General features: G+C 40.3%; 1 protein-coding gene across 3 annotated transcripts in view; it reads left to right on the forward strand.

Annotated features, from left to right (window-relative positions):
• lrfn1 (leucine rich repeat and fibronectin type III domain containing 1) overlaps positions 1–23425 on the forward strand; it is a 103405-nt gene extending 79980 nt beyond the window's left edge. For all 3 annotated transcript variants that reach the window (XM_019266399.2, XM_010736701.3, XM_027280968.1), the window contains 2 exons: positions 18461–19856; positions 21964–23425. In XM_019266399.2, coding sequence (XP_019121944.1) covers positions 18481–19856; positions 21964–22867 — 2280 coding nt within the window. In that variant the 5' untranslated portion in view covers positions 18461–18480 and the 3' untranslated portion in view covers positions 22868–23425. The remainder of the gene's footprint in view (positions 1–18460; positions 19857–21963) is intronic.
• Positions 23426–24162: the final 737 nt, after the last annotated feature.

Genomic DNA, 24162 nt, shown 5'->3' on the forward strand with positions numbered 1-24162 from the left:
TATATATTATAATATATATATATATATATATATATATATATATTTTTTTTTTTTTTTTTTTTTTTTTTTTTTTTTTTTTACAGCAGATATTTTGGTATTATTTATTTACTTTACTGACAGCACACAGCAGATTTAACTAACGAGAGTGATGGCATGTACAAATTGCATCTACATCTATATAGCAAATAATTATGTTGAAACGGCTTAGTGGTGGTATAGCAACAACAGCCGCAACATGCAGAGCCTTCGGCCTTTCAGCCTTCAGCAGTGCCTGCGGGCTCTCAGATTACATAAGATCCCATGAGCTTCACCGATAATGTAGAAGGACATACTGTATATATTGTTCAGACAGACTTTAAGAGAGAAAACTGACCAACCCACCCCCATTCTCATTGGTAATTACACCCTAGTGTGTTGCTGTCGGTGTACAGAAGTCTCCAGTGCCATCGTGAGCAGCAACGTTAGAGCCAAGGTGTGCGTCATTGTGGCGGTTGAGCAGGTTGACACCAAAGATCTTCTCCAAAGACCCATCTGTTTGCTGTATGCTAAACAAAGACTAAAAGGCAATTCAAAACAAAAATGGAACACAAAAAAAAAGGTTATATCTGGAGTTGTGTAATTGCCCGCATCTCTAACTAACCTGAAATTGGCTATGAAACACGCTGCAGCAGTACATAAACTCAGTTTCCTGTTTCAATCATACATGATATAGCACGAAACTATTAATTAAAACCTGGTACACAAGAGGATAGAGTTAACGATCTGTGCTGCGTCTTCAGAGGGCAGTCATACGAGAATAATTGTGCGCATCTGAAGTGCAGTAGGTACCTGTATCCCCTTAACATCTGTCTGCTGTACTCAGAGATGGTTTGCATCCTGAAAATGTCATTGCATCACATCAAGGCGCTACATCTGATCCAGCCTGCTGCCAGTAAGTGTGCTTTGCTGAGGGCGTAGTTTTAGGAAAAGGTCTGGGTAATTCCCCAGGGGGACTTCAGTAAGCAAAGGGGTGGGGCGGTGAGCTTATTTTGCCTACGTCTGACCCGCTGTGGTCTGAACCCCTGTGGTTTTTGCGGTCAGGAGGGCATCTCACAGTGCTGAGAACAAAGAAATATGATGGCTCCCACTTGTCCTCCACTGGTTCAAAGGGAATGGCAGGGCAATGCTAATTAGCCAGCTTGTGTTGCTGAATTGAACATCACTGCTGTTCCCTTCAGTGTTCCCCCTCCCCTTTGTCGTACGCCTAACAAGCAGTGTCTACAACAGTCATGCACCTTGCATAACTCTGCATATTTTGTGTACCGTGAGACACCCTGTTCAATTTCTTGTCCTAAAAAAGCAAATAATTCCCACGGAGTTGTATTAATCCTTTTTAGGAGAAATAAATTCACACTCTGCTGTTGAGTAAAAGCAGCGCCTGCCCATATATATTCTTTGGATATGTTCGCCCAGCTGTTCTTTTGAGTGTACTTTAATCCTGCTTGTCAAGTTTGAGGGCGATAAGAGGCGTAACAACAGGATTCCCCAACAGTTCATCTCTACTGCAAAATTATGGTCCTACAACTGTGAGAACGGCTCTGTAAGTAGGTAGAGAATACATGTTTTCAATCAGGGTTTGAGGGGAGAATGAGTAGAAGGTCAAGTTATTACCCTCACATATTCAAAATTCCTGTGGCAGTACCGTGCATATAAGCCTCCTTTGCCCTGTCTTGTGTTCTGTAGTCTGCCTCTCTTGTGAAAGTAATCTGAGTCTTGCTGTCAGTGTTTCCTGGAATACCAAGTATTGAAGGTAGTGACAGGCGGCGTCGAGTAGCAGCTCTGGGTATCCTTGAGGTTTACAGCACATGTTTCCATGTTAAGATATCGTCTCTGCACCTGATCCTTGTCACCGCAGCTCTAATCATCTGCAGAAATTAAGCTATACGCTCCGTGTCATCCGCGTCTAAGAATAACGAGCGCTTTGTGAATTTGAAATGGTGTAGCTGAAACTGTTTTCGAAACAGTAGCGGAGGAGAATGTGGTAAAATCAAAAACACCTGCGTGCGTGCAAGCACAAGTCAGATACAATAGATGTGTAGCTCCAGGGGAGTTGTGCTCGGCGTCTTGGTGCTTTCTCTCTCTCTCTCTCTCTATCCCTCTCTCAGCCAAATATCTTTTTTGTTAGTGCAGATGCGCACAGGGTTGGCAAACACATTGAAGACTGAGTCACTTAAACAGCCTCATCTTGACACACAGCTGACTCACAGTCTATTGATTTCATCATATTCTTCTGTACTGTTTGTTGTTATATATGTGCACAGGAGGGAGAGCATTGTTTGAACTCCTCCAAGGGACACGTATCCGTCTCAGGGCAACATCACACAATTAAGAATTCAGACGCCTGGTTAATGACATATGGAGGTGCAACCTCTCCAATAAGCATCCTTATTAGGTATAAGAAACTGAGTTTAAGTATGCATTTACAGTAATAGCACAATCAGTGTTTGCGAGCACAAACAAGCCCTTTATCCCCAAGCAACAAAACAGAGAAGCTCTCATCTGTGTTGTCATGCAAGCGTAAAGCCCGGAGCTCATTCATTCAAAATAAAAAGGTGCGCTACATTTTGATTCAATTCATTTTACTGCAGCGCTTGAGAACCGATCCATAACCACGGAAAATATTTCTACTCGCACTTTATAATTATCATTTCATTCACTGCTGAAGAAATCAACAGAGCATCCCAAATTACAGAGCAGGACAAACTCTCCTGTCTCTTTTCTGACAATCGGAGACAGGCGTTATTGAACTTACTTAGGAACCGTGGGTGAGGTACGGTGATAAGGACAGAACGCATGCTCAAGCATTAGAAAAATCAGTTTGAATGCTGAAGACAAATAACCAAACATATCCCAACAAAGCTCAAGTGAATTATGCTGTGTAGTTTATATTGTATGTTTAGATGTATGAGTACAGTTGTAGAAGTAGTGGTGTACTCACTGGAATTGTTTTGCATTAATTAATGATATATGATGCTTTTTCTTTAAGAGATTCAAACCTTTTCTCTCATGTTGTGACAGTAAATATTCACTGAATTTGGATCTTTCATGCAAATAGAAATGGTTGTTTATTTAAAGTGCTATTTTTAGATATCTACCATCGCTCAAGGGAAAGGCTTTTACTACGTGCTGAGCAGAAACTCGTACAGAAATGCACCTACCACTCTCCCCTTTCATCATAAATGTGAGCTCAACTCTCGACCCTCTGCTCTGTAATTGCTTCATGATATAATGTGGCCAGTATCAGTGTCCATCTGTGCACTGGTTTAAAACAAGGCCATGGCAGGTGCCCCCCTTTGCTTTCATATCATTTACCAAATACAGCGTATGGGAGTAGGCCGCATGATAGTGGCAGACGAGTAGCTGGTTATGAGCCACAGCTCCTCCATTGTCTAGCATGCTGGAGAAAGAGTGGGAGCCCCTAAAGAGGCCTGGCAGAGTCTCTGCTTCCATCTGCCTGCATCACTCGCCATGGAGCCCAGCTCACACCACTTGAGATTATACTCACGTCCAAGCTGTTACTGTAATTTGCATTGGCTCATAAGCAGAGGAGAGTGAGGAGGAGGAGGAGCTGCACATGAGGCAGGGATGTTGTAAGTGGTCCTGGCAGCACAATGAGCTTGCCCGGGTGTAGTTTTATGGACAAGTGGCATGGACAGAGCTATCTTAAAGTGCAATAATGGCACCGTGCAAGTTGCCCTTCTGTCTAAGATTGTGGCCTGTTAGTGCAGAGACTAAATTATAGAAATGTAGTGTTTAAAACTACCCCATTCACATTCAGTATTGCAAGCGTTATGTCTTCATTATTCTCAGTTTGTTCGTTCTCAGCCCTTTACTCCAGCAGCACATGAAAAATGTCAGTCGAAATGCATGAAACAAACTAACAAACAAATAGCTATATCTCTGAAAGGCTACGCCGTTTGGTATTCCACTAATTAGCAAGTGATGTGTTCATTTCTTTGCAATTCATTTAGATGAAAGGTCACGCACCTGGAGAAAACCCACGCAAGCGCTGAGAAATTAAGTCTACTGAAGAAAGAGCCAGGGCCGAGGATCAAACCGAGAGACAACAACACACGAGCTACCGCGCTGCCCTCTCTGTTTCAAATCATACATCAAACCTGGGATCTGATCTTTGAGAATTCATTCAAATCCAAGGCAGTAGTTTTGTTTACAACTGTTTTACTGAGCAGGCACTGAATGTGGGTAGCAGCAGTCAAATGGGAGAATATGTAGAAACTGCTTGATGTAGGATTTTGAATTAAATTCACGTTTTTTCCCCAAAAAAATGGAAAAATACCAAAAGTGCACTTTCGGCTAAGTCCCACTGAACGTTCTCTGATGTCCTCATTTTTCATCCTTAATTTGTTCCTAACTTGATATCTTTTGAACTGCAATTTGGTTCAGCAGCTAATTTATCAAATTTACTAATTAACTAGAGACAGACAATAAAGAGAAATCTCTGATAATGCCACCTCGATCAAATACTGTGAACTAATTATTTATAGTACAGCCACGAGCACAGTGACCCATAATAAAGTACTTTTTCTTCAGTAGCTGGTGGTAACATCACTACATGTACAATAATCCAATAGATCTGTTATTCTGTTGTTACAGCATATATTAGATTAGATTATTAGATCAGATTCACCTTAGCAACAAAATGCAGTTAAGCATGTAACCACAAGTGCAGAAAGTAGTGGAAAGTACAGGGTAATGTACATGTCCATATGAGATATATAAATAACAGAGAACATGTAATGCAGTTGGTTAACATCATATATGGAATAAACAGCTGGATATGAATACATTAAAGGTCACATGTATGGTATAGAGAGCAGCATATGAATACGCTTTAGATATATACAGGAGAACAGTGTAAATACGCATTAGTAAGCAGGAGCATGAATAGTACAGACACGGTAAGTAGAGAAGTGTTATGAGAGTTGATCTAATTGAGGCACTGCTGGGATGTGAACCCAGGACCCCCTGTTTACAAGACAGGCGCTTTAACCAGCCAAGCCACAGCAACCCATGATCCAACATATCCCGAAGACACATTTTAATCCGTTTTATTTTCTTTTGGCAAGTTTTCAAAGACATCAACAATCTTACAATCTTTTTTTTTTTTTTTGTAACACTGACTTTCCATCAGAGAAAATGTCAAATGTTTCACAAGGATTTTGCTGTATTAACTTTGTGCACAGCTATGAAAAGAAGAATATAGATTAAAAAATAATTACGCGACTGATAAGAGACAGCTAAATATGCCTTTCAGCCGCAAATAACAGGCCTGACAGGTTTTTGACTACAGACGCACAAAGTGCTGCGAGAGCTTCTCCACACTCGTCCTAAACATTTCAGTCACGTAATTGCAAATTCTACTGATATGCCATGGATTTAGTTCGTTGACCTGATTTCCCCAAATAACTGTAATTGGAGGCAGAAATGGCAAATAAGGATCTCACTCACTCGGAAAATCATCCATATCAGACTTTTTAAACATGACTTCTGTTGCAGTTACCTTACAGTATATTAAGATTGAAGATTTTTTTTATTGGCAACTTCAAAGACACCCCGCGGCGTCTTAAACCACTAATAGTGCTACAGAGCAATGTTTTTAGTGTTTTTCAGCGTGTAAGATTTAGGGGAATGTGGCAGAAATTGAATATTTTATGCGTTACTATGTTTCCATTAGTGTATAATCACCTGAAAATAATATTCTTTTCTGAGAATAAGCCTTTTATGTCTACAGACACTGTGGGTCCTCTTCCATGGAGTCATGTTGAACTGCCATGTTTCTACAGTAGCACATAAAGGTCAAACTAAACACTGGCTCTGGAAAGATCCTTTGTTCATGTTTTTTACCTGTTTTGCGGCCACCACAGTTTTTCTTTCATGCTCTGAATGAGACGGTGAGGCTGCTGGATGCACACTAGTCCTTTAGGAGTGGCTCACCATATTCTTAGCATCTAATGTACGCACACAAGGATGCACACATTAACACAGGTGACACAATCTCTTCAGTTGGTGATAATAACGTGCCAAAGAATTAAGCAAAAAAGGGCAATTAATGAGACTAAATGAATGTGAGCTGTGTAGGATTTTGGTTTTACTAAAAACTGACACAGTGAATCTTTTATTAGGGAGGGAAAAAAAAAACATTTAACGTGTTAATTAGGCCTCAAGGATACACACAAAGTGTTTTGGAGACAACCACTGAATGTAAACATTACTGTGTTTACAAAAAAAAATCCACAGGGTAACTTGAATGTGGTTAAAGGATAATTTGTGTTTCCCAAAAATGTGTCTTTATATGAGTTGTGCTAACTCTGTGCCCGTCACCTGAGTTGTAGTGATCTAGGGGAAAAACAAGGATTCAAAAACATATCCAGGCAAGCTCCGTGAGCTTCCTGCTGCTTTCCAAACACAAACGGTCGTTGCATTAATCATTTCATGCAATGTATGTATGCCATGTTGAAAGCCTGGAACGTTCATTATGCCTGACCGCATAGGGATATAAATAAAGCCACAATATCCACATTTATAGAAAATACAACATGTTGAAATAAACCAATTATCCTTTAAGGAATACAGGTTTTACATGCAGAATTCAGGTATTTTCTTCTCTTGGTACACTCACGGCAAACACCTAAAAGGACTTGGACGTAATGAGTGGTTCTTGGTGGTAAAATGATGTTGTTGGTAGCAGATAGTGTTCACTTTAATACACTTCATTTTCTTGGTACAAAGCCAACTGTAGATAAATCCAAACCTTATGTGTATTTACTGCTCCTGTGCCACAGTGCCATACACTAAATGTATTGACATCGCACGGTGCTTTATTTGACACAAATGCAGAATTAGGGAAGAGCTCAGAGAGCCTGTAGTATATACGAATATAATACCTACAGTATACTGTATGTTTGACAAAAGTTCTGCCTACACGTGTGTTGCACAGGCTTTTCTGTGAGATGTGTCAAATCTAAGCTGTGCGGCCTATTATTTATGTGCAACGTGCGAATCACATGCAGTCATAGCTGCCTCGTTCTTCCTAACACACACTCATAAGCATTAAAGCCTTGAGTGAATTTGGGCCGCTGTCTTTTATATCAATTAGCGCTGTGAGGGTTTTTCATTATTGCGTCCAGTTTTCACAGTAAATTTATTCATGTGGATCCCATCGGTAATAAATCTCAATTGTTTTTGTCAATTAAATGATACTGTAGTCATAAAGGAGAAGGTACACATTGGATATTTACTTTGTATTTGACTTAAGAAACAAAATGATGAATGTGATCAACTACGCTGCACAATCCACCAGTTCAACAAAAGTCTACAGCCATGCCAGCAACTCTGGGAGGCTATACTAAGGCAAAGTAGTGCTATGAGCTAAATCAAATGTTGATATGCTCGCAGGGAGGATGTTAACATGTTTAGCCGACTTAATTTTACCATGTTCACCAGCTTCATTTAGCATATTAGAATGAATAAAATTTTACTAATTAGCATTTGACACCAGATACAGCAGCAAGATGTGATGGGGATGTTTTGCATGTATTTAACCACAGACAAAATTATTTCTCAAAGAAATGTCACACCCAAAGTAACACAGGTAATCCTGAGGGGGACAATGATGTCTCTAACAAATTTCATGGCAATCCCTTCAGTTAATATATAAAATATTACATTTCAACCTCACAAGCAAAGAAGACCATAACCTCTTAAGCCCCAAGGTCCCACAGTTGGGGAACCCTTGTATTCATTTTGGGTTTGTCATTTTCAAGCAGAGGCCTAAAAGTTAAAAGCCAATTCGTGTGTCTTAAAAGTATATTATGATACATTTCTGGAAACCATGAACATCTGCACCAGATATTTCTGAATCCACTGTGTAGATCTTTATATATTTCACTGGATATGTGAAAACCTTAACTTGCTGACGGCACTAAATAAAACATCGGGGCATCACAGAGTTATTACCATTCATCCCCTGGACACATGAATGGTATGAATATCTGAACCAAATCTCATGGCAGTCTATCCAAAAGATTGGAACTCAAAAGTATTAACTTTATGGCGGTGCTAAAGGAAAAGTCAGAGGATCCCCAAAGTCATTACGATTTGTCCTCTGGGGATCATGAATGTTGAATATAATTTGATTGAAGTCCATCCAATAGTTGTTGAGGTATTTCCAAAGATAAAACACAATTGGTTTGAAGACAAGTTGAAGAAAATACAAATCTTTGGAAATTCCTTATTTGTGTGGGATTAACAGATGGTCTGCATTGTTTGTTTCAGACGCGGTTTCTTTGTTATGGAACGAGCTGGTTAGAAACACAGCATCACTATACGATAACAGCTTATATTAATGATAGATCAGCAGCAAAATGAATACTGTGTGTATTTCAACCAGGAAAGGTTTTAAGTTCAGTCATTTGATACGTTTTCTCTCTGCAGTTTAAATCGGCTCTTTTGCTAGAATCTGCTGTGGCAATGAAGCACATAACAGGCATACATAATATCTTGCAAGGGAACATACAGAGCAGGATCAATGCAGTGTAGGAGCTTTGGGAGGAGCATTTGAGTGTGGATTCCTCGGCCTCACTGTAGCACAAAGTGGCACCAATCCAGAGGGTCTATTCAGCTCATCTGCACAGAGCGACAAGGGCATGAAGCTGCTATGTTAAGGGACAAGAAGACAAGATTAAAATAAAACAGCAAGTCAGGGGATATAAAAGCTATGTGCAGAGGGCAAACAATGAGAAAATAACAAAACTGTCACCAAATGGGGACACATGCAGAAACAGCATATAGAAGAGGCAATCATGCGCCTACAGTATTTGTAAATCGGCAATTCTTGTCGCTCGATTTCGAAATAACCAAGCCTAGAAATAGAAATCTCATAAGCTGGGTGTCATTCGGAATCACTGTCTGTCCTCGTATTGTTTGCTAGCAGCTTCTTCTTTTATCACGGCTTGTTTGTCTGCTTCCTTTCTTGTCTTTTCTCGGACAAATATGTTGACTGTAGTTCAGCAATCTTTTGGAAAGTCTCAGTGAAACTGCTACATGGAAGGAAGGACAACACTGTGTATTGTCAAAATATTTGCCGGTGTCAGGACATGCTACTTTCTTACAATTACTCCAAAAATGAACAAATTTAAGCTCAGCCCTTGCAATTCTCAACAGAGCATTGTTACCTCCACCAAGGAGGTTATGTTTTTTCGGTGCAGTTTGTTTCTTTGTTTGTCAGCAGGATTACAGAAAAACTACTTTTCAAGAAACTTGGTTGAAGGGGGCAACATGGGCAGAGGAAGAACTCATTAAAATTTGGAGTGGATTCTGAATCACTGGGTGTAATGTACAAATTATTTTTCACATTGCGAGCTAGGTCTGTGGCAAAAAATGGACTGAATTCACCATGTGTGCTAACTTGTAAACAGAATAATGTGCAGTTGGGGTGTTGATTAGCTCAGTTGGTAGAGCTTCCGCCCCGTATACAAAGGCTCAGTCCTTGCCGTAGCAATCACAGGGTTCGAATCCGACTTGCGGCCCTTTGCGTCATGTCATTTCCCATCTCTCTCTCGCCACATTCCTGTCACTCCTCAGTTGTCTCTATACAATAAACTTGGAAAGGCCAAAAATAAAATATCTAATGTGCAGTGGCATACAACGAAACACAACAGCCACCTCAAACATCTTCTTGGCGCAGGAGTGCTGTTCTAATTTCTTTGAAAATAGGTGCCATGTGTTAGACTTAATTAGCAAGTGAAACTCCTTTGTAGTACTTTACTTGAGTATTTTAATTGTATGCTACTCTATGCTTCTAATTCATTAAATTTTACAGGGAAATATTGTTTTTATTGTACTTAACTAGATTTGGCAGCTGTAATCAGTAGTTGCTTTGGAGATGAAGATGTTACAAACCCATAATGAGTACATACAATAAATTAATGATAATAATCCAATGGTATAATCAATAATAATAAAAACACTGACAGAGCTGCATGGTGAGTATTTTAAAAATGTGGCATTGATGCTTTTACTTTCATCAAACATTAAAAACAGTATTCTTCATCCTGGTCATAACTCATGTGTAAACCCTTCTGTGTGTGTCTAAAGCTTCTTCTCTGCAAAACTTCCAGGAGCAAATCTAAAATATGCAAATGGCCATTTTAAATCGGAGGGCAGTGCATTGTCTTATTTATTCTATTAATGGTGTCAGCAAACGGATGGAATCCAATCAGAGTTTTTATTTGATTTTTTTAGCTCAGTTGTGGAGGCAATTTGTTCATGAAGTGGATTTACTGGAACAATACCATATCTAATAATTCTATTATGCATTATATGGTACTTGGTGATAAATTTGACTATTTTCTTGGACGTACAGACAGTAATCAGGATTCTGTGCAGAAATGTAGCATGTGTGGCTGCAGGACTCAAAAAGCAGGAAACAATCACTTCACGTGTAAAAGGCACTTGTATGTCATCCATGTAAATCAAAATCATTTTTCCAGTTGATTATATAAGTGGGCTGACATACTTTTTTTTACATAGCATTACATAGCAGAGTTATTTAGTGAAGATTGTCTGATGTAAAGACAGTCTTAAATTATGAAGCAGAGATGATGTGAAATGATTGGTCCATTATTCAAATTTGATAAGCAATCAATCATTTGAATAATTTATGTGCCAAAAATTCATAAGTTCCAGCCTCTCAAATGTGAATATTTCCTGGTTTTCTTTTCTTTACTGTTCTTTCCGATAGTTAATTGGATTTCTGAACATTTAGGCAAAACAAAAAATACAAATATGTCAACTTCAGGCTCTGAAAGTGTTGAGTGGCATTTATTTTTTACGATTTTATAGAGCAAACAATTGACTGATTAATCAAGAGAGTAATCAGCAGATTAATTGCTGTAAATATGCCCAGATTTCTCAGTCTCTGAGTGCCAGTTGTCAAAGCTGATATTAGATGAAACAAACATTAATTACATGTACTTTTACTTCTCCAGTCCCGCCAGTCATTTTTTTTTATGCAAGAAACTTGTTACTCCTCAATTAGCAAGTAATATTCAAAGCTGCACTAACCATTTGCTATTTTAATTTGAAAAACAAAACAAAACACACATTTAACCATATTGCAACAAGTGTTGTGGGTTGATTATGTTTTTGAGGGGAGCTATTTAAATGAAAAACAGCAGTAGTTGGTAAAGGTAACAATCAATCTTCGAAGCGTTCATTCAACAAGTGACGTGCGTGACTTACACAACACCATCATAATGCTAATGTTCTCCTTCTTGTTTAGGGAAGCTCTTACAATTAAAGTTTATGGAGCTGCAATAGTTTGTGCTTCTAAATTCTTCCTCGCTGAAAGTTTTAAATGGGATGTAATTGAGAAGACCATCTTTGCATGCAGACATAATTATAATATGCAAATGCTCCCCCTGTTTACGACAATACCCTCCATCCCCCTTGATGAGATGCGACCAGAAACCCCTGGGGCTGTGGAGACTTGGTTTAGGCGTCCAGTGGTGGAGACAGAGCTGACTCCAATGAACTCAGGCTGTCAATAATTATGCCAGCATCCCGACAAGAGTTGCACAGGGGCAGCTAGCAGTTCACTGCCTGCACCGTCTAATTGGCGTTTACATTTTCCTGACAAAGTCATGTCCGGGAAATATCCTTACAATGCACCCGTTCTGGGCAGTTGTTTTTCTAAGAGGACAGACTCGAACGTTATTTGTATTCCACCACTGCTGTCAATGTCACATTCAAAGTATGTTTGGCTTCAACTAACTTGTCCTGTAACTGTAATACGGAGCTGCCACCAATACTTATTTATTATTATTTCAAACTGCTGATTCTTTTTTAGCAATAAAATGTCATTTACTAGTAGAATATTTATCCAGAACCTTAGCTTATACATATTTATATAGTTTGTTTTGTTTGATCAGCAGTCCAAACTGCCATAGATGACTTTAGAAAATCATGAAATATTTACGTTTTATTTTAAATAACTCAAACTGTGGTGTCACAGCATCCTAGTGATCAAACCGAATGCCATACTGTTCTTGTAACGTCCCTCATTCCACCTCCTACCATTCCCCTCTATACTGTCTACCATTTAAATAAAAAATGTCCCAAAAATACTTAAACTTGAATATGACTAATATCTCTTTGAACTGATGGGACAAAACGTCTAAATGTTAAATTGTAGGTTTGAAGTTTTTGCCATTTTGGCTTCGAAAACACTCACTCCATTAATAATTTGGACCAAGAAAAGTCAAAACATTGTGAAAAATGGCCTGGCTGGTTCCCAAAACTCAAGATCAATCATCTTCAAATGGTTTATTTTGTCTGACCAACACTCCAGTTTACATTCACATAAAACAAGAAAGGCAGGTTTCCTCACAGCTCCCAGAAAGTCCAACCCTTCATCCGAGCCAAACAGAGTTGTGGTGGGCAGGCTGCTACAGTTGCCATGAGGAACTGTTATGGAACAACTTGGAAACACGCTGACTAACACTAACACTCTAGTGAAACTGGGTGGACCAATCCCACGCTCAGCGGATAAATGTGATTACAGAAACATCCACAATGAACCTACGACTGGTGACCTTTGAGGAAAGAAACTGTTTAAGTATAAGTCATACTTAAAAAACGATTAATCAGTTAGTCAGCAGATTCTGTTTATTGACTAATCACTTCAGCTTTACTGTAATCTCCTATAATGGACTGTAATCTCTTATAATGGACAGTGGTGGTTCTTACAAAAAGATCATCTGAGCTGCCACGTAAAAGGAAGCTATTGTCACCACGTTATGATGTCAAGATGACATCAAGTCATATTTCATTCTCAATGTAAGATGGCAGATAATAGCATATTCCTGTACAGTTTAATGATGGTAGTTAACACTCGTGTGCGTACGTTATTCTCACAGAGATGATCATCTTATTTCAGTTATTTTAAACCGGGGTGTGTGTTTGCCTCATGTGACAGTTCTCAGATTGATGAGACACTCTTTGCCGCCTCGAATTTCTTCCGGTTATTTAATTCAGAGGCTATCCAGGACAATTCATAGATGCCCTAATTAATATTTGAAAAAGCAAAACAGTTTTTCTCTTGGCTGTTCCTCTTTTTTTGTTGTAGTTTGTAGTTTGATGGGCTTCTGATTTCATGGATTCATGGCATATTCTTCGAAGTTGTGAAGATGTCTTATCGTCCTCACAGCTGTCTGCCCTGTTGGATGTGCAAACTGGATGCAATGTGTTAAGAATGCAGCAGGAAGGTGTTTCACAGTCAGAAATAGCACGAGCTGTTTGAGCCGCCATCTTTCAGCTTCGACTTGATCCTTACAGCATTGTTTATCATGCTCTTTTCGCTCCTTCTTTGATCAGCTGATTTCACAAACACTTGATTTCGTGCTCTTTTTTTATAGATCTCTGCTGTGAATGTATGAACCATATGATCATTTTTAAGAAGAGTTATACTTTTGTTCAAGTACAAGCACACATTTATACTTCTGACCCTGAAAGAAAAAAGATATAGTCGTCTTTGTTTTTCCCCTCCTGAGCATTTACTGCTTTCTGCCTTTGTTCAGTATGTTAGCCTGTAAATTGATGTTTCTGTGTGTATTCTCCTGTGTTTATGTTTACTGTATGTGTGTGGGCGGCCGTGTGTTGTAATGTGCTCACATGGACATGCCATGTGAAGAACTGTGCTTAAATTTTGGGGGGAGTATTGACTCTTTGGCTTATCAAAAGTCAAGGATAACTTTTGATAATCGTATATAAAAAAATGTTTTTTTGCTGGTTCAGCTAAAGCCTGATCAATTTTGGATCTTTTCTTTGTTACGATATACGCTGTGAAAAACGTCTAATCAATGCTTGTTATAAGCATTATGTCGAGCAGCCTTATTGATTATTTTTCCATCTGAAATGCCAGAAAATAGTGAAAAATACATGCCTGCCACAATTTACCTGAAACCAGTGAGCTCTTCAGTTACTTTCTTTATCTAACTGATGGTCCAAAATCCCCAAAATATTCTATTTAGAAGGATGTGATAAAAATAATCCTAACATTTGAGAAGTTGGAACCAAAAACCGACATTTTCTCTTAATATTTACTCAATTAACTGACTTAAACAATTTATCGATTATCAAAATTGTTGTTGAATAACTGGCTCATTGTTTCAGCTCAAGTTGCCATCACCTTTTACCCAGTTTGGTCCAGTGTCTGAGGCAAGGGGACAATCACTACATAGCCAGATATTATAAATAGAAAAATTTACAACCTTTATTCAAGATAAACGATGCAGTTAAGGTCTGAATGGGCACCTTGAGACAAAGAAACATACTCAACTCCCACCGATACAGGAAGTAACCCTCCATAAACCTAAGAATACAGTATATGTCTGTAATAAATAAAATCTAAACACCCCCAGTACAAGCAACACTGGCCAGAATACACATAATAATCAATAAGAAGGATTGCTCCAAACCTCAGGGAGGGACCTCTCACCTAAAGGACGCATCAGACCCCCTATAGTCACTACTAGAAGTCACAAACAGCAAACCCCCCCTCCTCCCCGACTGTAACTGCCATAAAAAAGCAGAACTTTTTGTTTCTTAATGCTTGTTTTCCCGCCCACTCTAATACACCTCTAATACATATGAGAGTCATCAGGCATTAATGTCCACAGGGAGAGCTATTTAGCTGTCAAATACATCTCAAACATCTACTAAGCATGTTAGACAGAAGCAAAATTACTTTGTATTTTCAGTTGTTCAATGCAGTTGTTAAATATAAATACATATATCAGGGAATTAATGATATTATTTCTACAATTTGCTGTTTTGCAAAATGATTTAGCCCCATGCAAAGCTTTTACCCCGACTAGTTTGAGAATTAAATGTATTTATTGTCAAAAGACAGGGTGTGCTTGTGCTGTGATGACTGACTAAAATTTGATCTGATCTTTCTCATGCTGCTCAGATCTCCTGTTCAGGTTGTTTCTGCACATCTGCAGGCTTTTTAAAACCAGTCAGACATGTAGTAATTCAGCCTTTTGTAGCCAAAGGCAACAAATGTCAAAGGCAGCTCGATGGAGTTCAGGCTGTGGGATGGATCCAAATTTATCAAACTTAGCGTTTGTATAGAGCATACTGTTGACAGGTTCACTGTCAGGATGTCAGGTACACTCCTGGGGTGTCTTAGGGGTTTAAATCTTTAAATCAGAACAAATTATAATGCTAATCTCACTATATACAGAAGTAAATAAGGACTGACTTAAACTGGAGTTAAAAACTAAAGTTTACTTGTAACTAAAGCCCTCTAAATACTCAGAAGTATGCAGATATAGTTTGTTTATATTTGCATGCTTAACGGTCTGTGATATATATTATATATATATATCTATAATATATATTATAATATATTATTATTATATAATATATTATTTGACTCTATTTTATATTTTATATAATTGTTTGCATGGGTGTATGTAAATGTGTGATTTATATTTGAGATAATTTGGCTTCTGAATATGTCAAAATGTTAATACAACTTATTATATATACTTAATATATGAGAAATGCATGTGCCTAAGTCATCCATCTAAGTAATCCCCTGTGAAAGGCTGTGCCTCTGCATGACTAGACAAAAGAAACAAACCTAAACTCCAGTTCACCTTGTTGTTCTCTCCTGTATATCGATTTAGTGGCTGCCGCTAATATTAAGCAATAAAACAGAAATAGAAATGTGAGGCGGAGCTGCCCTTTCCCGTGAATTTCACTCAGCCCATTCATACATCTGTTCACGTCCCTTTTCACCTCCCCAGCACCCATTAGGCCTACGATTGAAGCCTTGCTTTTCGGGCAGCTCAACATCATCTTAATGCGATTCAAAGACCTACATTCTGCACCAGAGTTGCCGTGGCAACAAAGTCCCCGTCGCACCCACCCCCACCCCCACCCTTTCCACGCACACACACACACACACACACACACGCTCTCACCCCCTCCCCGAGATGCTGAGAGATCAATAGAGTATCGTCGACGGTGTGGCAGGAAATGCTCCAGCACAGATGGTCCTCTGAGAAACCATGAGCTTTGTGGCCTAGTTAGCGTCTGAAAACTAACACAATCAGGCAAGGTCACTATCATATTGAAATTTAACAAACTTGGGAAACAATATTAGGTTAAAGCTGAACTGAAAGATCACAGCACTGTTGAAATCCTCTCACCATGCAGCTCTCGCATAGTAGCCCATTTAACAGGAAGTATGATCTGCACTGCTGTAGCCTACTTTATTGTTTTAGCTTTCCCGGCGTCTTTTAAAAAAGGAAATCTTGGGAATTAATTTAGACAAGGCAAGCACAGTGTGCTGCCAACAATAAAGGAGCGTTACTAAATAAATAAATTCTCTCTGGGGGTTTGGAAATGTTCAGTGTACCACCTAGTGTGTGTGTTTTTTCGCACATGGAAAGATTTTTGTCATGCATTCTTTGTTGAATGAATTGCAACGGAGAAATATTTTTCAATTTCAAAGAGTTAAGGTGGTTTTCTTTTCGATATGGAGGTTATAGCCAAGCCTGCAGCGTCAGAACAAAGACGGAGGGTTCAGGTGAAGGTTTAGGTCCGGTGTCTGTTTCTGAAATGCAGTCAAATAGTCCACGGTAATACAACCGTCAGTGTTGAGTCAATTTGATTAACAACCTTCGAGAAACATTTCCCACTGGTTTGAACTTATGCTTCAAGCTGTTCCATTTCCCTCAGAATATGACATCAGACAAACACAGATTTTAATGAGAGCTCTGATTGGACAGCGGTATTTCATAGTTAACGAGGTACCCTGTTGTCTGTCAGGTAGTAGCCAGCCAGCAGTGTGAATGTGTGTGTGTGTGGGTGTGTGTGTGTGTGTGTGTGCAAGAGACAGCAAATGGAAAAGCTGCTGGGGATTTTGAGGTTGATGTAAAATGACAGAAATGCACTCCAAATTTCTACCTTCTCTCGCTAGCTTGAACATACATACTGTAACAACTCTTATCGGTTTGTTTAGTTCGAGATGTGGGGGAGTCTTTGTGCAAAGCATATGAATGAGGCAGCTAAAGCTTGGTGGAGAGATGGAGGAAGAGGAACTTGGCTTGTACTTTATTTCTGCGATGAAATTTAACGTGGCATTTAAAATATTCCCTTTAAATTAACATTTATTACTATATTTTTAATATCATTCAGGGCTATTTGTACTGTGAGAATTGGATGCTTTTGCTTTGCGCCCAGTGGGGGGACAAAATCGGTGGTGTTAAGGACGTCAGCATCACCTCGACATGGTGAAACCTAGACGAAGAGGTTTTAAAATTAGTCGTGAGGAGGATCAAAAACAGACTGCTTCAGGTTTAAAGCCTTTCCTGTGTGAGTTAAAATAATTATAGTGGACCTCTAAAGAAAAAAAAGAGGCACTGTCGTTGACTGACATATTGAATCGGGCAGGGATCAGAGGTGTTACCCTGTGGGGTTGGATGGGTTAGTGGGCTATAAACCTAGAAAAGAGAAAGTCAGTTGTCATTCGCTTTACTTTGTGATGCTAACAGGCTCTCTCGTCAACAGCGAAGCTTAAGGCATAAGCAATCAGGACGGATGCCAAAGAGGGCAAAACCACAGACAATATGGCGTCAGCGCATCTCCGTTTATGTTCCACTGAGGTCTCTTATAGTTATTATAGCAAAGGATCACTTTTTATTCCTGTCACCACAGGCGTGTTCTCTCCGAGACTAAAATCAATACCTCTAAATGGGAATCAGAGAATCATCCTTGATGCCTCCATCGGGTGGACTCGAAAAACAAGCCGGAATATTTCCCGCAGTATTCACCTTTACTTTTTGTTGCTGCGATTTACATGACAGGTTTCTGTCTAATTTTGCGGTACATCTCCGGAAGTCCAGACAGAGCAGAGAGCATGAAAAGGTCAAAGAAATCCTTGAGCAGTGCTGACAAGTGCCCTTTTCTACCTTTAATTCTCCACGCTGATGTAGAATTTCACAGCACCCTAGCCGTGTTGTATGCATACACAGTATGTAGTTACCTAATATAGGGAAACTGTCTTGTGAACATTCAAGAAATGATATGGTTCAGTAGTGATGCAGCCTGGTGGCACAAAAAAACATTCTATTATCTCCATTAAAAGGCTACGGAGACATGTGTTTCTGACAGTGTTGGTGCAGCCTTTCATCATCCCAGGTGCCATTATTTCATAAAAGCTCTATTTCATTTTGTGATTGATACCTTGCTGGCAGTCTCAGCAATCTTGGTCAGACTCTGGAATCTTTGCAGCAGGGTCTCATAAAGGCTCTGATGTTGTTTATTCATTCAAATCTTTTTTTTGACTCTGTATCACTTATTTTCCTTTTTTTCTTTCTTTCTACAGGACCTGGAAACTGATCGACAATGGAGCGGCTGGTTGTGTGCGTGCTGCTGTGTGCAGCTTTGGTGAAAGGTTACAGCTGCCCCGGCCGTTGCATCTGCCAGCACCTCTCCCCAACTCTGACTCTGCTCTGTGCTAAGACCGGTCTGTTGTTTGTGCCCCCCACCATCGACCGCAAGACCGTCGAGCTGCGTCTCACCGACAACTTCATCACCATCATCCGCAGGAAAGACTTTTTCAACATGACTAGTTTGGTCCACCTCACCTTGTCACGTAACACCATCAGCCAGATCACCCCCCACGCTTTTGTTGGCCTGCGATCCCTGCGGGCGCTCCACATGGATGGAAACCGCCTCAGCGTGATAAAGCCAGACCACTTTAAAGGCCTCATCAACCTGAGACACCTCATCCTCGGAAACAACCAGATCCACCAGGTGGACTCTACCTCCTTTGATGAGTTTGTTTCCACCATAGAGGACTTGGATCTGTCCAATAACAACCTGCGCGGCCTTCCCTGGGAAGCGATAGCCAGAATGACCAACATTAACACTCTCACGCTGGACCACAATCTGATTGACCACATCGGAGCAGGGACTTTCACGCTGCTCACCAAGCTGGTCCGCCTGGACATGACATCCAACAGACTGCAGAAGCTGCCGCCAGACAGTCTGTTCCAGCATGCACAGGTCCTGTCTGATGCCAAGGGCTCCAGCTCCTCTACTTTAGCTGTGAGCTTTGGCGGAAACCCTCTTCACTGTAACTGTGAGCTGTTGTGGCTCCGCAGGCTGACAAGGGAGGATGATTTGGAGACCTGTGCCTCGCCAGAGCACCTCATGGACAAGTATTTCTGGTCCATCCAAGAAGAGGAGTTTATCTGTGAGCCTCCTCTGATCACCAAACATCTTTCCACAAAACCCTTTGTGATGGAGGGTCAGGGTGTGACTCTTAAATGCAAAGCTGTGGGTGATCCAGACCCAGATATTCATTGGCGGTCACCAGACGGCAAGCTGGTGCATAATAACTCCCGCACCATCTTGTATGATAATGGCACCCTTGATATTCTCATCACCACACTGAAGGACAGCGGGGCATTTAATTGTGTGGCATCCAATGCCGCAGGCATCGCCACAGCTGCTGTTGAGATCAACATGATCCCCTTACCCTTGTTTGTTAACAACACAGGCCACATGCGCGAGGACCCCGGGCTCTCAGACATCACCACCTCCACCAAATCTGGCAATGACACGAAGGGCTACGACAAGCAGGACAGGAGGGTGATGGTCACCGAGCTGACCTCCTCCTCCGCAGTGATCCGTTGGCCATCTGAGCGCCACATTCCCGGCATAAGGATGTACCAGATACAGTACAACAGCACGGCGGATGATACTTTGGTGTACAGGTAAGCTATGGCAGAGGGGGTATCTGGATGGAGTAGGGGGTGGGGGACAGGAGGAAAGGTGAGACATCTGGAGTTGCCATCTGCTGAATGACACAGTGGTACATAAAGGAAGATTGACAGATCCCAAAGATGCAAAATAATTAAGTACATCCAAAAATAAACCCCTATAGAGTACTCTGGGGGATAAACTGAGGAATATTTTTCCGTAAATTAAAATCCTCTGTAATATGCTTAAAATGTACTTTTTGGTCTCTGAATAGACTGTGGTATCCACTACTTAAAAGACCTATTCAGCATCATTAAAACATAATATGACAATAAACAATATCATGAGGGCCAACTACTTCGCTGCTTGTAACTGTTTGTATCATTAGGAAGTGTCTGCAATAATTGGTTGAAACACGCAGTGTGATTAGATGTGGTTATCTAATGATGAGCGCTTGGTTGCGGTGGTGGAAGGAGTATTGAGATCCTTTACTACAAATATCAACAATACAAAATAAAAGGTACTACTTTACAAGCAGACATATCTAAAGTATCAGTATCAAAAGTCAAAGTACTTGTTCCACAGGAAAAATGAGTGATATTTGACACCGACCAATGTGTATTAATGTGTCAGCAGCGTTTTACTGTTGTAGCTGTTTGAGGTTGGAGCGAGTTTTTAATTACTACATTTACAGCTGCTTTACTCCAATCTGAGGGTCAGGTCATTTTCAAAGGGTGACAAAATAAATCTGAGGAGTTGTGAAATGATTAATGGGAGAGAAAAGGTAAAAAAAAAAAAAAAAGTTCTTTGAGGATGTTTTAGTTTTTCAGACTTTTCTCTAATGTTTTTTTTTTAATACTTGGTAATTTAACCTTTTTGGGCCTTGATAATATTTGGAATGTAAAAAAACAAATCTAATAAATAACGAGTGACCACAGCTGTCAGATTAAATGCAAACATAAGCGGAAGAATAAAGTGGAACTAATGGAAAAAAGTACCTCAAAGGTACTTGAGTAAATGTAACTTAAAAGTAATATCACTCATCATCCAAAATATATTTACTTTCAGATTCAGTTTTATTTTTATATTTTATCCTAAAGCATTAACGTGATCAGTTGCAGTCGAGGTGGATCATATTATATTATATGTTTATATAATCAGATTTTCTCATATCACAACAATTGCTTGGTTGCAAAAAAGAATACTGCACTGTCCATATACTGTTTAAGTTTATGTTGCAGGTGTAAGCGTGATATAAAAAAATGCAGATGTAGTGCTGAATGAGCTCACTCTTTTTAAAACAGTGAGTAAAACATTTGCAAACCATATTAATATACAGTGTTGAATATGAGAATAAGTTTGATGAGGTCTTTATGCAATCCGTGATGCACGTGAGCTGAATCTGGTATAGGTATTTCAGGATTTATGTATTCATAGAGCGAGTTAATAATAGTGGTCGACTTCCTTTCTCTTTTTTTTTAAAGGTTTTATCACATATAATGAGTCGCTCTCCTGTATAATTTTCTCATCCGGTTTAGGCATGGAGCTGAGTGTTGTTTTGTCTTTAGGTGGTACATTATTACCTACAAATGATAACCATCAAAGCCCCCCTTAGGGAAAAGGAACAAGCTTCTAATTATATTAACGCCAATGTTGACCTGAGGACAATGCCTTTCTCCATTGTATTTAGACTCATGTAATCTTGCTGATGCCAACAAAATGTGACCTTAGGTATTCACACATCAAAACTGCCTTCAACGTCATGCGTCACTTGTCCTCCAGCCTGCAGCTGTTGTGGCGTATTCTTTAGACAGTGAGCCTCCTCCGCCTTGTTTATCACCTTGCGGTTTACCCTTGCTGTCATTTCATGCACAAACCCGGCAGAGCAACTTCTCATTGCTATAACATATTCTCTCATAAGTCAACTTTAATGAAGTGGTGCGCTTTTTATGTCGGCCTAAGAGAATGAGTGATATTTAATGTGAGCGCTGCTTGTTGTGTGGAACTGACACCTTTGTGTGATTTAATACACCCTATGTAAATCAGTAAATGTGGGCGTTGTAATTCAGATGATTAATCATCTACATCTTCACCACTGCGCTATGTTTCTTTTCTCCGCAGAATGATCCCATCCACCAGCAAGAACTTCTTAATCAATGATCTGGCCGCAGGGCGGGAGTATGACCTTTGCGTGCTGGCGGTTTATGACGACGGCATCACATCGTTAACGGCCACACGTGTGGTTGGCTGTGTGCAGTTCAACACGGCCAGTGAGGTCAGCCAGTGCCGATTCATGCACAGCCAGTTCCTGGGAGGCACTATGATCATCATTATTGGTGGTATAATTGTTGCTTCAGTGCTGGTTTTCATTATCATCCTGATGATTCGTTACAAGGCCTACAGCAGCCCAGAGGACAGCAAGACTAAGGTCAGCTCCAGCATGCACTCCCAGACCAATGGTAGCCAACAGCGGCTCCAGCGCTCCACCTCCAAGCAGCCCTCTGATGAGGGCCAGCGTGAAGCCCAGGCACCCAAAGAGTGCATGGCACTGGTGCTTAGGGTGGACAATGAGAAGAGGGAGGATCCAGCTTCCACCACTGCCATCCTGGAAGTAGAGCTGCCTCCCCTGACTGTAGACAAGATGAAGCGAAGAACCAGCCTAGATGCGCAGCGCTCTGGCCCCCCATCCGAGGACACGCAGACGGACAGTAGCCTGACAGGCTCAACCATGTCCCTGTGTCTCATAGGCCCCAACGCTGGAACCAAGGAAGCTCCTAGGCTCAAGGACAAGAAAAGTGCTCTGGCCAACATGGGATTGCTCCCTAATGAGCTGGCACGAACTAGGCACAGATTCTCTTTTGACGGAGGGGATTACTCCATTTTTCAGAGTCATAGTTACCCGCGTAGAGCGAGGACGAGGTGGCACAAGTCCACCAACCAGCTCAACATGGAATCGTCATCGCCACTCGCCAACAGGAGAGTTACGTTCAGCAGCACTGAGTGGATGCTTGAGAGCACAGTCTGAGGGAAAAGCAGTGTAGCCGGGGGGAGAAAAAATAATATATATACGGCTCAGCCACACACAAACGTACACATGTAAAAACACAAATACGTCTACATGCCATATGACACACACCTCTCTCTTGCACACAGCAAACGATGAACACACACACACACATTTACTTACACATGCAAACTTTCTGTGAGTTGCTGGAGAAGAACGCAGTCTCCCTTCATCCTGCCTCCCCATCATACTCCCAGAGAGGTTTGTTGGCCATGTCCTTTCTTTATGCAGCAGTGCCTTATTCTAAAAAAAATGTACGAATGGAGGATGCTGCTCACTGTAGTCATAAACCTTCCTCTCTATCATTGCCTCCCGTCCTGATAATGGGAAGCATTGCGTTGGATTTTTAATTTTTCTCATTTTTCTGTGACATGCCAAGGGAGTATGGTGTTTGGATGTGACTGTTTAATTGTTTTAAAAAAAAAGAAGAAAATGAGAAAAAAAAAACAACAACAACAAAAAAAAAAACTTCATCATAACTGTAAAGTGAAACAGCCAGGTATCCTGTTATGTCAATCATGTTTTGGGTTCTTTCAACAGAAAAGAAGAAAAAAACAACAACAAAAAAACAAACTTTTGCACAGAAGACACGAGATACAAGGACAAGTATCACCACCAGTCTATACAATAATAATAATGAGAAAAAAAAGAAGAGGATTTTACACATGCCGATTTCTAATGTTAGCATAGAGAGGATGGACCTGGAAACCAAGCGCGGATTCCTCTTTGATGGTCGGACTGTATGATGTTAAATAGGTATTGTTCCAGATGTGACTGTATATTAATCGGTACTGTATCTGGCTGGTCTAGATAAAAAGACAACAAACAAAAAAGACATATATAAGTATATTAAAACATTGGTGTATGTGTACTAACTATGTAAGTAAGTAAGTCATATGTTACATGACTTTTTACAAAGCATTTGGGTGTTGGCTGCAAGTTTTTACATTAAAAACCTGTGTCATCACACCTCTCCCTATTTAGTATGTCAAAGTTTGGACCATTTATCCCCTCATGAAGGGTATTAAATTTTTTTGTGTGGGTTAACTGTATCTGTGGCGTTTTCTTCTTGTGCTTTAGGAGCAGCTGTGTGTGTGTGTGTGTGTGTCCACTGCAGGAAGGGCCACACAAATTGAGATGATAAATATTTGATTCCTGAGTACTATTTATAAGACTTCTGTGAAAGCTGCACGGCGTGCATGGAGCAGAGTGGGTCGGGAGTGTGTAGGACGGCGGATGAATGTGATAACTGGACG

The sequence above is a fragment of the Larimichthys crocea genome, chromosome VII, assembly GCF_000972845.2.
Source record: "Larimichthys crocea isolate SSNF chromosome VII, L_crocea_2.0, whole genome shotgun sequence".
Lineage (NCBI taxonomy): Eukaryota > Metazoa > Chordata > Actinopteri > Sciaenidae > Larimichthys > Larimichthys crocea.